The sequence below is a fragment of the Macrosteles quadrilineatus genome, unplaced genomic scaffold (genome assembly GCF_028750875.1).
Source record: "Macrosteles quadrilineatus isolate MER2022 unplaced genomic scaffold, UCM_ALF_1.0 Scaffold_4__1_contigs__length_99947679, whole genome shotgun sequence".
NCBI lineage: Eukaryota > Metazoa > Arthropoda > Insecta > Hemiptera > Cicadellidae > Macrosteles > Macrosteles quadrilineatus.
In genome coordinates this window covers 16977509-16993795 of record NW_026542597.1, presented here as the reverse complement: position 1 = coordinate 16993795, position 16287 = coordinate 16977509, and the positions used below count along the sequence as shown (strand labels likewise).

General features: G+C 35.1%; 1 protein-coding gene across 1 annotated transcript; it reads left to right on the top strand.

The window, feature by feature from the left end:
* Window positions 1-250: 250 nt before the first annotated feature.
* LOC128992771 (multiple inositol polyphosphate phosphatase 1-like) lies at window positions 251-15803 on the top strand. The gene is made up of 10 exons (XM_054416512.1): window positions 251-334; window positions 7114-7312; window positions 9328-9462; window positions 10200-10375; window positions 11284-11394; window positions 11814-11964; window positions 12654-12754; window positions 13743-13852; window positions 14330-14533; window positions 15553-15803. Exons 1-10 carry the CDS (start codon window positions 251-253, stop codon window positions 15791-15793), a joined length of 1512 nt encoding a protein of 503 aa, XP_054272487.1. The 3' UTR covers window positions 15794-15803.
* The last annotated feature ends 484 nt before the right edge of the window (window positions 15804-16287 follow it).

Sequence of the window (16287 nt, the reverse complement as noted above, 5' to 3'; positions counted from 1 at the left end):
ATAATTATTGGACTAGAGCGTTCACGGAAGTGTCGCTAATTGGATTATTAAGGGTCGTGCTCCCGGTCAGTTTCGGCTGCCTCAACTTAGGGTGGTGAGACCTATAACAAGAGTAGGTAGCCTACAAAGAGTACATTTACAAAGTTACAGCCAATCAACCATACTACGCCTTCAAACACAATGGTCCATAAACAAAAATTTAAAATAAGCCTATTTCGTTTTAATTTCCACCCAACTTTTCAGGTAAACAATGAGGCAGCTCAAAGGAAAGACAAAGGAGTCAGCAAAGGAGCGAAAGCAGAGGAAGAAAGAGTTTCTTGAGAACAAGAAGAATGTAACAACGGTAGTCTTGCCCGTCTTAGGTGTCATATTCTTCTTAATCGTAGTGTACGTTTACATGAAAACAAGGCCAAAGACCATTGAACAGTACTAAAACTAATATGTCCAGCCAAATCAAACTGCCGTTGGATCGTAAGATCCAAAACATTCCTAATGAAACTAATGAAAGTTGTAATAAGCGTGTAAATGCAAAAGATATTTTTCTATAATTTTTTACTCTCATATTTTGTACAGTTTATTTTCAATACATTTGATACTGTTGTGGATTCTATAGAATAGTTTAATGTTGTTGTCGCCCTTTTTGGGAAGGTATTGGAAGTGAATTTTAATAAAATATTTATATATGAAACTGTGTTAGTTTTGTTTTCCTTTTGAATATTTGGTGCTAGTTTGATCCTAGATGTCATTAATATGCTTAGGTACTTCATTAATCAATGTGGTGTGTAAGAGTGTGATTTTCATCAGCTAAATAGTTCTTTCTTCAAAGAAAACATTTGCTGACTCCGAGGTTTGCAAACTTTTATGATGCAGTTTTGCAGAAAATATGTATAAATTACAGGCTTCAATTTTCCAATTTTCCAATTTAAAGTGTGAGGTCATAACTCTGTAATATTACATCTTTTGTAAATAGTATTATGTATACAAAAGAACATAAAAACTTATTGCTGATTTGATTATCCAAGTAGAAACAGTTCCACTAACATTAGGATAAAATCTTTACCTTGAAAATGTTGTCTTTGGTCAAAAAAGAAACAGCTTAATTGTTAAGATGTATATTGAATTTCACGGCCACCATTAATTGTCGCCACTTTTTGATTGATTGTGTCTGTAAGATCCATCTGGGTTGGGGGTTTGTGAGTGTAGACGCAAATTTGAAATCACCAAACAGCAAAAATTCATTACGCTCAAATCTGGTGATGTTGGGGCCACAGAAAATCACACAAACTTGCAATAACCTTTCCTAGAAACAGTACACACCTTGATCATTAAGGTCTTAGCAGTGTGCGCGGTGGATCTTGTTGAAAATAAACATAGGTATTGTTTATCAAACGTCTCACCTGTGACCTCGATAAAAAACTGCTTGAGCATATCAACACAGACAAAATCAAAGCTTGCCAAAACCTATTCTACATCTACAGCGTCCTAACAGTTATTTTTCAATCAAGTGATTTTTTTTTATGCATTGTGTTTTCCAAAAATTGTCACACCATAGAATTGTATTTTGGCGGGAAACTATATCATGGGGTCTAAGATGAAATGGAACTAAAAAACATCACTGTGCTGCCGTGATAGGCATTCTGCACATACTCATTATAAGCAAACACACCGTTTTCTGTCTGTTGCTCCATAGTTAATAAAATGGCATAATATGACAATCAGTGACACCCCTCCCTACAATAACTGTAATGCATATACTATTGGTTTAAAAAACGTCCGGTTCCTGTTGGCCACCCTGTATAAACATTTAGTGCGCAAACCCTCAATGTCACTTTGGAATAATTGTTTAAACATCTCTTATTTTGAACAGTTTAATGTTTAAAGTAACTGCTTTGTAGATTATTATGCAAAGCCTGAGTTACTTTAGTTGCTGACTCATGATCGTGGACTAGTTGACTAATCAGCTGATTACGTGAATTGATGTTATCAGTGATTAGATCCTTATCAGCAGCAGAGCACCCACTACCCTGCATGACTAACTTTTGTAAGTATACATCTTTGATTCAATCATTGAAGTAGCTAAATAATTTCTGAACAAGAGAAAATGTAGCTTCAAATAAGCTAATTGTATCTAATGTTATTTCATAAGTTTCTTAAAACTACTTAATTTCTTAACTGCTCTTATGCGGAACCACAGTTTTACATGACACAATCTAAAAATAATTAAGAATGACACAACCTATTAACACTTAAAGTGCCGTTGACATGTTTGAACATGAAAATTGCATTTATTTCAATGTTAAGCAATGGCGGGAATTCCCGTCATCAGCACCCAACGTGTTAAAGTAACTTTAAAACAATACGAACACCATTAGAAATTGCTATGCTAGGTACTCTTTATACCACCAACAAAAACAGTCAAAATTAAATATCTATAAGGGTTAGATTTTTTTGCTACTTAAATATTCAATAATATATTTTTTTATCTGTTTTGACACATTTTCATTTCATTTAAGACTTTTACTCAGTAAAAGCATTGTGTTATGCAACAAACTTTTGAATATAATGTTTTTGTTCAATAAATAAATTGATTTATCGATAAACTTATATTAGGATGATTTGACTTCCTGTACCATACTATGCCTTGCAGAAACACTCTTTGTAAAAGACACAATTCTTAAATATTCAATTAAAATGTAAAGCAGTAATATACAAGCTGGCCATAAGTTTTCAATTGTTTGGACGAAATATTAGGCATTAGTAGCTGATGTATATAATAATTAAAATTAAAATTTTGTGTAACACTGTTTTTAATATACTAGTGGCTTGTATAGGGACATAAGTCCCTAAAAAGCTCAAATCTAAAACAACTTTTTGCAATACCGGTGTTTAAACAAACTCAGAATAACATTATCTATGTGTCAGAATAGGCATCCCTACACCATATCTTTTGTCTAAAAACCAGTTTGTTGTTCTTCTTTGTTTGCTTTTGTTGATGTCATTTTCAATAAATAATTTGAATCACTCCAGTGGTTTAACATGAAAAGGCAGCAAACATATCATTGTTTGTGAATAAATACTGGTTTACTAAGGTAGCTTTGGTCTTGTGGTTAATGAGGATAAATAAAGGCTTCCCTGTTTGGAATTTTAAAAATTCATTGGAGGTTCGCCTTCAGATGAATTGAAGACGCCTGCAATTTCATCTGCAGTAGGCTTATTATACCTACGACGATCCATATTTATCCTGTCTACAAACCTAAGTTCTAATTCACTGTCACCTTGTACAACCATTTCTTCCGAAGCTCTTTTGTAAATTTGTGCAAATGGATTTTCTAATAGAATTTCAGCTAGTTTTGACAATATTTCAGGTTTTAAGTCACTATTTTATCGACGCCTTTGACCAATTTCTGTTGCTGTTGATGTGTCAATAATGTACAATTGGCCATACAAGGGGTCTTCATCATGTTGAGTCAGCAAATCTGAGATTGAACGATAAATCTGTCCATGAATTTTGAAACAGTATGGTCCTTTTCCTGGAATATCTTTCTTACTGGCTGAAAAATAAGCAAAAGCCATCGCACTGTTGCATTGTCGAATGAATTTATACAGTTGTGGGCTCTCTTCAAACAAACTTTTAAGTTCTACATTAGTTTTTGACTGAGGAAGGTTAATAAGTCCGTTATGGCAACATGTCATAAAATGATTATTCGTTAGTTCTTCTCTAAAATGAAGAGCACAACATTGAATGCACTCTTGGTCCAGTAATCCTGCATCATGGATATTTACATTTCTCTCGTCTACCATGGGTCTCCTAAAAAGGGGTTGTAACAATAAGTTCGTCATTATCTACTCTTGCTCTCCTACGCGCACTGTCATTCCTATGAACAGTTCCCTGCCTTTGTGGTATTCCCCTGGCGTTCATATTAATTACAGTACTTATAATGAAAAGAATATATATCCAGCACTGCAGCCTACATACCAAAACATCTTGAATCCCTGGTGATTTTATAAAAGTATGATCGAATATGATTACTCTACGTTGTATATTCACTGCACTAAAAAAATTTACTTACGAAGGAATGCAAATACACCATTTTAGAACCAATAACATGTATAGGTTATTTTAGTTGTATATATTCCCCAACAGCACAATGGGCTTGCTGGGAACTTGTTCCAAGTCCATTGGCCCAAGTCCCCAAGCCTGGTTTAGACTCAGGCACCAAAGTCTGTAGGCTTGGTTTTGACTTGTTTTAGAGACCGAAGTTGGCAGTTGTTCAACTTGTTATGGGTTTGGCTCCCCAAGTCCAACCCAAGTCCCAACCCCAAACCTACAGTGAACTCATGGTCACAAACCTACTCTAAGCTTGGAATGATGGATACAAAACAGGTCTGGTAGATTAAGCAGGCTCATTATGGACTTGTTCGGGACTTGGGGACCCAAGCCCAATTTTAGTAGGCTCATATTGGACTTGGCCTAGACTCATATTGGAATTGGTTTTAGCACATTTTAGACTTGGGCAAACAAGCTCACACATGCATACTCACTCAGACTTGGTACGAAGTTTTATGACTTACTGTCATGATCAGAGATAATAATAATAATTTTATAATAGGTTATAGTAATAGTAAAATAATTTATACCTATTTAACATATAAGCTGTTTCACACCATTCATTTGCTAGCCCACCTTTTTTCTTAAACACAAAAATAATTAATTTTTTACCAAGAAACATTTATGATCAATAAATGAAGCCTATTTTATTAGTCTTAAGTGATCTTGGAAAAAATATTGGTTATATATGATCTGTTAGGGTTTAGAAAACAAGACGACATTCACATTTCAAGACAATTTATTAATATAATAAATACAATGCCCACTATCTTCCACTTCACCTTCAACTTCTTTTCTGAATCCATCAACTCCACCGCCTGCTTCATAAGATCTATAAAAAAATACAATTGCATTAGACGAATTATTTGGTTTATTAAAATTTATTATTTAAATATTTTTTCATAATTTTTATTTGTTATTAGAATTATTTGATTATTTGGCATTTTTGTTGGTGTTGCAAACACAGGGTGTTAACTTACTCTTGTTTTTAAAATTGTAATCAAACTTTTATTTCTTACTGTTTTACTTTTATAATGATTACAGCATGTGATAAAGGAACTTACACTTATCAACAAGGCTACTGAATACAAACAACGTTAACTAATGGTTTGGCCTGTTTTTATCTGTAGACTAGGTTAAGGCATTGACTATAATGGTTAAGGTTAAACACAAATTTTGGCACTGTTCTGTAGAGTTCAGCAGTAGACGTTGTCGATTCAGTGAAGCGCTGAGTATGACAAAGGTTAAAGTGCAAAAGGTTTAGGCTATAAACAAAATTCTGGGGTTCTTGATGCAATGAAATTAATTGTTTGCTTAACTTAGCTTACTTATTTCATCATAGACTAACCAACACAAGTATATTTTTTATCAATGGAGTGTAAATCTTACCTTTACAGCTAGTAATCCCTTAATTCTTCTTTGCTTCGTCTTGGTATCAAAACCACAAACAAAACTCACAACTAGTAACGAAACGAGTAACTCACAACACCAAAACAAGATAAATGAGAACTGACAACTGAGAGTGAGGAAGTCTAAATCCAACAAAAATGGTGGTTCAGCACAAAGAAACAGGTTTTAGAAGCGTGTGGTGGGTAGGGGTGGAGGGAAAATTCTTTTGTCATATGGCACTGCTCACTTTGGACTCACATGAACAAGCTTGTCGTGGGTCTGGTTAGGTGTTTAAATTGTAGACTTGGCCAACCAGGTTATATATGTAAATAAAACAAGTTTAGTTTTGGCTCATTCACACAAGTTCACTTAACCAAAGCTGTTTTAAATTTGTAGTGGGTTCCAAACTCCAAGTTTGTCATACCAATTCAGAAATATGTAAAAACCAAGCTTAGTCCAAGCTCACGTGCTGTCTGGGTTTACACAACCTTAACCTTAAAATGTGTAAAAATATAAAGAAAACAACATCATTTAAAATAAACTTGAACATATGATTTAAAAATAAAAACAAAACAGAAGTTAGATTTAATTTCGACTCTTTGATTATTTATACAGAATATTTATTCTATGTCGTTTATTCCTTTAACACGACAATAACGTAAAAGCATGAAAAAATGAAACTTGAGTATATGATTTAAATATAAACAAAGAATGCAGACGTTTTTCCGACTAATCTTCAATATTTCAGTTTTATTATAGTATACATTTCAAAAAGTAAACCAACTGCGTGTATTGATCACTGTTTTCAAATCTGTGGCACAGCTGTTTTAATTTCAAAAGATGTAAACAAATTAAACCCCATGTTGTATTAATGGGAAAAGTTTTATTCTGTTGCGAACTTATAGTAAAAAAATAAAAAAAATGAATAGTTTTCCCTCAAAATTCACGTCAAGACCTTTAAAATAAGACCCCTCCCATCCTTCTACGGCCATCCAGTCACTCACAATTTCTTTACAAAAATTTGACTTACGGAATTATATATATAGATTAAAACTTATTACTTTACAAATTAAATTATTTTCAGACTCATTATCAAGTTTGAAATCAAACAATAAGTGTTGAGATCAAGCTGATGCATTAATATTTTTATCAGCGACTAATATATTTAAGTTTGCATATACTGGTAACCTAAAGTTAAATTATTTGTGCCAATTTGATATGAAAGTGTCCCTAAATGGGATTTAATTGTCAATTGCTGTAGAGAGACGTATTAAAACACAGAATTTGGAGCTTATTTCTATATCAGAGCACATTTAAGTATGAAATCAAGACTAAGGAAATTTACCAGCTAAATAAAAATATCTCGTAACCCAAAGGACCACAGAAAGGGTAACAAATACATGAAAACTTTCTGTTTTACTACTATGTTATTGTAAACATCTCAATCTATTCTACACTCATAAACAGCTGAAAACATATTCACATGTGTTAAATTGCTGTTATCAAGTAAGGGAGTGATCAAGTAGCCTGTAAATATCTATAACTTGCTGAAATATTATTTGATAACAATTTACAAAGTAATTTTTTTATCATCTTATTCAGTAAATTATTCACAGATTCAGTTTCCTCAAGCGCACTATTTGCCGATGGGGACTCTCGGCTTATTGCTAACTTCACTTGCCGTTGCGGCAAGTCGACGCATCCGAGACGAGTACCACTGTTACGCGGAAGACGAGCACCAATACCTGTTCTTCGGCACCAAAACGTCTTACGCTGTTAAATTCAAAGAGTCAGCCCCCCCTTTCCAGAGCCAAGGTAAGCTTTTGGTAAAGACTTGTATACAAATAAAATATTTGTCGAGTCATGGTTTTTAGCAGAGCCAGCCTTAGGCGAGAAGGTCGTACAGGGCCATGCACCTCTGGGGGCTCTCGGTGAAAAATACATTAAAATTCTAAAACGTTGTAAATTTAAATTATGTCAATTATGAAAAAAGAAAAAGGGATGAGTATAAATACTAATATTATGCATTATAGTTTTGTTAGTTTAGTAGGTATTGTTGCGGTCCTACTTTTAGCGAATTTCCCATATAGGGAATAAGCTATTACCGTAGTACTCATATGGTAAGACCTGGACCCGGGACCGATTTTTTTTTTCGTTTTGAGGTCCCTAGAGGCCAAAAACACCATCCGTTCAAATTCATATATATATATATATTTATATATATATATATATATATATATATATATATATACTAGCTGACCCGGCGAACTTCGTATCGCCTAAGTTATAGGTTTCCCCTAAGACAGACCGATGGAAAACCCGGCAGACGTTGTCTGTTGTCTTGCCTTTGACTATTTTTAATTTAAGTACCGTTACGTTTAATTTTCAAGATGATCTCGTTCGCATCGCTCAACCACGTCCTGGTTGAAGTTCGTTCGCTACGCTCACTCACCTTTAGGTTGGAGCTCGTTCGCTGCGCTCACTTGCCTTCAGGTTAGATGTTCGCATCGCTCAATCACGTCCTGGTTGAAGTTCGTTCGCTACGCTCACTCACCTTTGGGTTGGAGCTCGTTCGCTACGCTCACTCACCTTTAGGTTGGAGCTCGTTCGCTGCGCTCACTTGCCTTCAGGTTAGCTCGTTCGCTACGCTAACTCGCTTCCAGGTTGAAGTTCGTTCGCTACGCTCACTCACCTTTTGGTTGCAAATTAGCTGTTGTCATAAATGTAAAAGAAATAATAGTGCTGCACCCTGTTGGTAATCCTTGTAACTTTAATGCTATTGAACATCATAGAACAGAACCAACTTGTTTAATTGAAACAGCTGTTAAGATTCATTAATTCCATTTCTCATAAGGTTAACATGGGAAACTCCAGAGCCACTGGGGCGGAGCCCTTTTAAGAATTTCGAAACGGGAAATAGTTTACTTCCTATTCGCATACCTACAGAATTTACACACCAAATTTCATAACGATCGGTGAAGTCGTTCCGGAGGAGTTTGCAGACAAACACTGTGACACGAGAATTTTATATATTAGATTTATATATGTGTCCGTTAGCGCGATAACTCAAGCAAAAACGATCCGATTTTGATGAAATTCGGTACAAACGTGTAAACCTACAATTATTCGAACGAGTCCGCGAACCAGCATGATCGGACCGTGGGATCGGGGGTTTATGGGGGGTTTTATGGGGTAAAAATGGGTTTTTCCCATTTTTGACTCAAAATACATAACATTTTGCAATTTCTTTCTAAACTATTTTGTAGAGCTTAAAAAAACAAATAATTTAGTATATTGAAGCGTTATAATGCACCTAATCGTTACGGAGAAAATTCCAAAAAATTGTAAATTTAAAATTCCCATGTTATTCTTATGGAGAATAAGTAAACTGTTGTAGTTTGCTTGTTTATTAACATATTTTGCCCAAATTTGGAAAATGTTTTTATTTCTTACTAACTATTAACATTTTACATACAAAAACACTTTTACCCTCCCTGTTGCAGCAAACCTAAGTATGTGTTAAACTGATTCTATTTAAATAAGGAATGTGATATTTTTAAGGAGACGTTTTAGTGTAAATCCAATCAGGCAAATGGAAATTCGCTTAGTCTGCAGGTTTGCTGCGGCGGGGGTATTTTGTAGTAAGGGAGTCCCGCTATGAGTGTTTGCTCTGACCCCCCCACCAGCCAAGGCACACTTCCAACTAATACCTCTAATTGAAAAGAACATTCTCTCCTTATAGTGTACAGTAATGCGCAGTATAAGTGTTTTTGTATATGGTTTTGTATAAATTTTTAATGTTTTTAAGTAGTTATTTCTCGCAATTCCAGAATGTTCACCTCCACTGATGTTATGGGAGTTGGTTCGTCACGGGACTCGCTATCCGATGTTTGAGGAGCATCGCCCCCTCAAACAGCTCAAAAGTGTCAAAAACAGAATTTTACGGAACCAGAAAATTTTTAACAGTAAGTTATTTTACATCACTCATTCATCAACTCTCATTAAAGAGCCTTGAATTATTTATGGTTTAGTTAAATTTGGCGAGCATTGTGCAAGTAAACATCTTAGTAGACCCAACCATTTTAATGTGTTGTATTTTTCGGTTTTACCATCAACTATTGGATACTGAAGCTTTTGCACAACTAAATAGATATTTACTTAGACAATTTAAGAATTTTATGAAAATGTGTTTATTTTCAAATAGTAAAGTTTGCAACGTTTCTGTACAAGGTATAAGAGTAAAATTCTTTGGTAGAGTGTTAACGGATTTGTTGTTATCTTGTCCATTTTTTTTACAAAAATCCTTTTTCTGGCTTAGCTTCAAACACAAAACAAAATTGATCAAAATCAACTTTTTGCCTCTTTGAGTTCAAACTTTTTCTTAGGGCCATAGGAAACAAAATAGTCTGATCTTTATTCTTCTGCTCTGATGTTGTTGAGAGCCAAGTACAATAGTCTGGGTTCAATGGTTCAATCATGTCTTCTTGTCTTCGTTTTTTGACTTTCTAAAAATCAAACTCTTCCTGGTTACTGATTCCAACCCTTACATAATTACATACATAATTGTTTTTTCACTTCACACAAGCCAACCAACCTAAACAATTACTTTGATGACCTCTACAATGTCTTCAAAATAAATGCCGTAGCTCATCTTACGGAGAAATAATTGACAATTTAGCAACCAAGTCAACCTTGTACACAGATGTGGAGCTGTGTGAGGCAGATTTGACGAACCTTGCCAACTGGACGATCAACATTCCAATCTCAGAGAGCAATCGTCTGACTCAACAAGGCAAGTTGGACATGGAGTCCCTGGCCAAGAGACATCTTCAGAGGTGGCCAAGTCTGTTCAAGCAGTACGACCCGGACAACTTTCTGGTAACTGATTTAACTTACAATACAATATAAACTTTAAACACAAGTAACCCTTTGAGCTCCAGGAGCTGAATGATATGATCCTATGCTAGGTTAGGTTAAGTTTGATTAGGTAAAGTTAGGTTAGGTTGAGGTTAGGAAAAGTTAGATTAGGTTAAGTTATGTTTGCATCACCTACATAGAGCAGATTTGATTTGACCACCTTCATAGGCGGCCCTTATCTTGAAACAGCACTATAACCTAACTTCCACTAATTAATATCAATCTATGCAATCATAAACAAACCAATACGACTAAAGGCTATCTGCAACCTGGAAGTCAAGTTTAGAACCAATATGCTTGCTCTTTTGGTTGGTCAGTGTCGTTAATGCAGATGACAGGTATAATGAGGAAGTGTTTCCCCGGTCAGAAGACAGAATCATACATCGAGGGTTTGAATCGCTACATTGAGGAGTTCACCTGGTGGTAAAGCTTGTTGGGGTAGGCTCAGTAAAAATGCAGGTGGAAGGTTGACTTAAGACCAAATATATAGGTCTTTGGATCAGAGTTCAAAGATAATACCTGAAATATGCTGACCTTTCAGGATGGAAGTTTCTCTTAAAACAGGTGGACGGCTCAGGTAGAAGTTTATGGGGTGGGTGGATTCATTGTTAGTTAAACTTCAAATCGGGCTCAGGTCAAGTTTCAGACCAACAAATCAATCTTGATAAGAAATTATATCTATCTGGGTTTTAGTTGTAAAAGTTTATTTGTGGCATGAAACAAACAATCCGTTAGACTGGCAATGACTATATTTCTCTAGCAACATTTATATACTATTCACATTTAATAAATTGTAGAACACGTAGGCTCAAATTGAAAAAAAGAAAATAGTTGATACATTACACTGATTTTGGTTTATTGCTTTACAGTTTCTCATAACGGAGTCTGACAGAACCAACCAAAGTGCCAAACATTTCTTGAGAGCTTTGTTTCCTGATGCAGATATTCCGCAGCCTGAGCCCAACAATGCTCTTCTACGGGTGAGAACTTAAAATAGAACATTTTTTTTAAAGAAGTTGGCAGCCTTGTCTTTTCCTGTAACCTGTCCACATGGGCCTCCGCCTAGTTATTAATTCTGGAGTGGTGGGCCCATCTAATAAAATTAACGGTGTCCGGCTTGGCTTGAAGTTGACAGCATCGGTGAGTTTAATAAGGGTCGCACACTGTATTTTTCTCAGTATTTGTTTAAGGGTTGCATCTGTTTGTTTCTTTTTTTCATTGGTATATATGTAAAAAGAACAAGATTTTTTCTTTTTTCACTTTTATTTTTTTTATGGACATATTTGCTCAACTTTAAAAACAGTGAACATACACTGATGGTAGGACTAAACGTTAACTTACTTTAACTATTATCCTACAGAAATTCCCAAAAAACCTTACAATTATTTCATTATGTCAGAGCTATATGAACTGCAGTACCTGGATGCTGGATTACGCAGGCAGTCGTCCAATCAGACAACAGCGAGACAGGTTCCACAACTCTCTACTCGTGAGTGAACTGGTCGACCGAGTCAGTCGACGACTCGGCTTTTTCTTTGACATCCGCCCCAGTAGGTAGAAATAATTTTTTTACTTCTTTGATGAAACAACAATGTGTACTGTAGCAAGGTCTTTTGACACCCAGATTTTTTTGATGGGGACCAGAGTGGTTGGGGGGGGGGGTTATGAAACTAACCCCTATAGCAGACGGAAGCCGAAGGTACTATTTGGAAAATATCTGTTGTTTTAAATCATCATTTTAATGCTAGCTTTAACTGCTCCTACCCATTATTTATTGCACACCAATCTCAATAAATTCAAACTTTTTAATTTACTATCCCCCTCCCCCCTGGTGGTCCGTTCTCCGCCCACCCCTCTTGCTATGCCACTTTAAGACAGCATATAACAGGTTTCCTAAAATGTTTGCTGTTTTCTTAGGTTAGCTCAGGATGATTTTGAAAAAAGTGCAAAGTGGTTTGCTAATTTATTATTCAATAAGTAATTGAAAAGTTGATCAATCCTTTTGCAGTTTTAGATAAAAACTGACAAAAATAATTAAATTTAGTGTTTGTATGTAGGGATTCCCTGATGGGTTTTGAAACATATCAAAACGAGATTTGATGCTTATTGCTGTTGTGAAATGTCTCATAACTTCTAGTTAGTTAGGTCAGAGTTGAGTAGTAAAGTATAGCTATTATAGAGTAAAGTAGTAGAGTTGCTATAGTTTTATTGTTTTTGAAATAAAAGTTTGTCCGTTTAGCCCAGGTGGATGCCATGTATAAAATGTGCGCTTATGACAAAGCATACAAGCCACATGAAATATCCGCGTGGTGTGCAGCATTTACTGAACAGGAGCTCAAGGTACTGTTGTAATGTTGCTTTATTCTCTACCATTTAACAAAACAATATCAACAAACATCGCCAATATTGGCTTATGTCCTTGGCTCTTTGAAATGTCAATAATATGTAAACAAAACCCTACAATTGTTGTGTCACAACAAGGCTATCTATTTCAAGATGATTTTTGGTGTTGGAAAGTTTATATTTGAGGGGTCTTTGCAGACATTTTCCATCACGATTAGCAAAAAAAATTCACAGAATTTCAGGATCTGGAATCTGATCAGGCAGATCTCTAAGATGAGAAAATACTTAATACATAACACGATTGTAAACAAACGTGTTATGCTTAATTTTCTTTGTTTCCAAAGCTGTGATAACACAAAAAAGACCACACAGAACTGTACAGTATTCGAAATAAGAAACAAAAATCTTGAAAGAAAACAAGTGGTACACAGAGTTATTCGGATACAATGGACACTACGTCTCAAAATGTGGCAGGAGTAAAATTAGAAAACAGATTCCAGAACCGAAAAATTTTTAAAACTTGTTTGAAAAAATCTCTTAAATAACATTTATTTACTAGGTTTTTGGGGGTCACTCATATCTTCAAATTGGGTTGGGCCTGAGGCTGGATAGAATTTTCGGGTGGAGCCAAATTATGCTAGGGAAAAGATTTATTAAATGAGCCAAGCTTTTATTTTCACGATCACAAAAAGTGTCTGTCAGCAATAGATGAAAATGTCTCCACGACCTTGGAAAATTTTTATGATTTTGCCGTGAAAAATTTTCATTATTTTTGACAAGACTCAATTCTTTTTATTGAGGACCATAGACGATCGGTCCGTAATATTTTAATGATTTAAGCACTATTAGTTTGATTCAACGAAGTTTTAAGTAATCAATTTTACACAGAGTATATATTCTCTTTCATAATTAAGTTTTACGCTAAAAAAAAAAAACTCTCTTGAACGGAAGTATTCATAATATAATGTCATATGTTATTCTATAGATCCTGGAGTATAGAGAGGACTTGCTTTATTATTACAAACATGGCCCTGGTATGGACATCAACATCAAAGTAGCCTGTCCTCTGCTGCGAGATATGATCCTCAGACTCAAGTAAGAAATCGTAACATTTGTTTTTGTTATTCCTAGCTTTTTTCAATTTTTTTATTTGTTGGCTTTTGGTTTGGGTGATTGTATCTAAACACATTTAAAAAATTATCCTTCCGTGAATCGGAAGCTCTTAATTTGTTCTTTGAATATAAAAAAATATTTAATATTATGATAAACCTGTTGAAAATGAAGAGTTGCGGTTAGTTTTATGAATTCATACAATGTTTTGGGTAAAATTGAATATTTAATACATTCCTTGAGCCAGGTGTGATATTTGGTGAAAAATTAACATGAAACATGTTTGGTTTGCGTCACAGCTGAGGGTTTCAGTTTCTAAGTTTGTTGCAATGTTTTTAGGTAACCTTCTTCATTTTTATGCAAACATTTTGTTTTGTAGATTTAGTAATGTTGCTTCTGCACTTTTTCCCCAGCATCATTCTGATATTGTTAGCATTAGCGATTCAATGTTGAACTTTACAGTGCCACAGTTAATCAGCAGAACGGGACGACCCCAGTCGTCATCTACTTCACTCACAACGGCATGTTTGAGAGGTTCCTGTCTCGGCTGGGTCTACTGAACAACTCGGTTCCACTGACAGCGCAGTTTGACTACAACAATACGAGAGGCTGGCGGCTCGCCAAGTACATCCCCTTCGCTGCTAACCTGGCCGTCACACTTCACAAGTAACGCACACTAGTCGTAAACCTTAAGTATAAACATAAATGATCGTGAACTTTGACTTTTGGATACCACTGAAATAGACATACCTATATATGGATCAGGTGTAGGAAGTTGATATTTTTATCATAAAGAACATGTTTGAATGAGCCACTCCAATAGTGTACTACTGTAAAAAATTATGCCTTCTTTAGTTTCTGCTGTGCTAGTTAGTGTAACATAAAATATCATATTATTTACAAATTCTTTTCAATTTAACTTTGTTAAGTTGGCGTATTCAACAAATTCTTTAATTTATCATTACCGCCACTTTCGAGACAGCAACGACTAGGTGTATTTATATTATTAGCTAGACATGATTGATTGTAGAATAATAGAGATATCATCTGTGTAGCTTTTTTACAGACTATTTCCAGCTGTTTCTTTATTTAGGGACATTTACAAAAAGCTACAATTACGAGCTGAGCACTGTGTTTTTTTTTTAGGTGATCAAGAACTTTTACACTGGGTTTAGTATGTATCCCAATTGAAAATTTAAGCATTAAACTTTAAATTTTAAGGCATCCTAATGTGTCAACGTTGTATAAATCTAATACAATCATGTTTTTAGGATTTTAAGTGAAGACAGCAGGCTAACGTGAATGGGAAAGAGTTCAAACTGGCACAGGAAACACGAAACTTTACACTATATAAATAAAACGTCAGAGTATTTCACTGTCACTGACGCAATTTTCAACTAAGGAAGAGAGTTTTTCAGGCCTAAGGGGCCAGGGCATTATTGCAACAGTGTTAACAAAAAAGGAACTCTGTTGTACTTCCTTGCCACCAATAGGCCTGACAAACTCGCTTTCTTAGTTGAAATAGTGTAAGTGACAGTGAAACATTCTAATATTTTATAATGTAAAGTTTTTTTTATCATACCAGTTTGGACGATTTCCCATTCAGGCAAGCCTGGTATCCTCACTATAACCCCAAAAACCTAGTCCTTTGTGATATATGTTACATCCTTAATCATGTGTTTCAGTTGCACAGATGGATTCAAAGTGGCGATATACTTGAACGAGAAGCCATTAGAGTTAGAGAACTGCACCAACGGCTTGTGTGACTGGCGCACCCTGTACGACAAGTACCACGATATCATCAACTCCTCCACGTGCAACCTTAACGATTGTTTTGTCAGCGCAGCTTCCCCACAACACACAAACACATTCATCATCTTAGCTTTGCTGTTTCTTGCTCTGTGTCCATGGAGAATACAATTGTAATTTTTGTACATAAATGTAATTTATTTTATAAACTTGTGTCCTGTTTGTTTGGCCTGGTTTGATAAATTTTAATTTCAGCTATTCACTGATGATTCAGGGGTTTTGTTATAGTGCGGGACTTGTGTGTTGGAGGCTGTGTTTACATCCTCTGGTTGAAAATGTTGCCTGTGCCTTGTGATAGTGAAAAATTATAATTTTTGTAGTGTAAAGGTTTGGCATTTCTTGTGCCAAAGTGGAGACTTTCCTATTCAAGCAAACCAATAACCATCATAAGGTAGGTTCTAATTTTGGTCCTTATTCCAATTTAGAATAGTTTGGTTAAAAAGTTTCTAGTAGAATGTAATTGATTTTTTGAAGTTGTATTTTAATGAAAGTACCTATAGCCTATATCACTGAATAGGAATCAAGGAGAGCAAAAAGTTTGCATGCACCGTAACGCTAATTCACTAATGTATAGTTTTTTGTTTGTAAATGTATATAATGTCAAAATTTGT

Coding starts and splice junctions, on each gene's coding strand:
- LOC128992771 (XM_054416512.1), top strand. CDS start 251: ATGAGGCAGCTCAAAGGAAAGACAAAGGAGTCAGCAAAGGAGCGAAAG. Junction 335..7,113: donor TTCTTGAGAACAAGAAGAAT/GTAACAACGGTA, acceptor AATTATTCACAG/ATTCAGTTTCCTCAAGCGCA. Junction 12,755..13,742: donor TTACTGAACAGGAGCTCAAG/GTACTGTTGTAA, acceptor GTTATTCTATAG/ATCCTGGAGTATAGAGAGGA.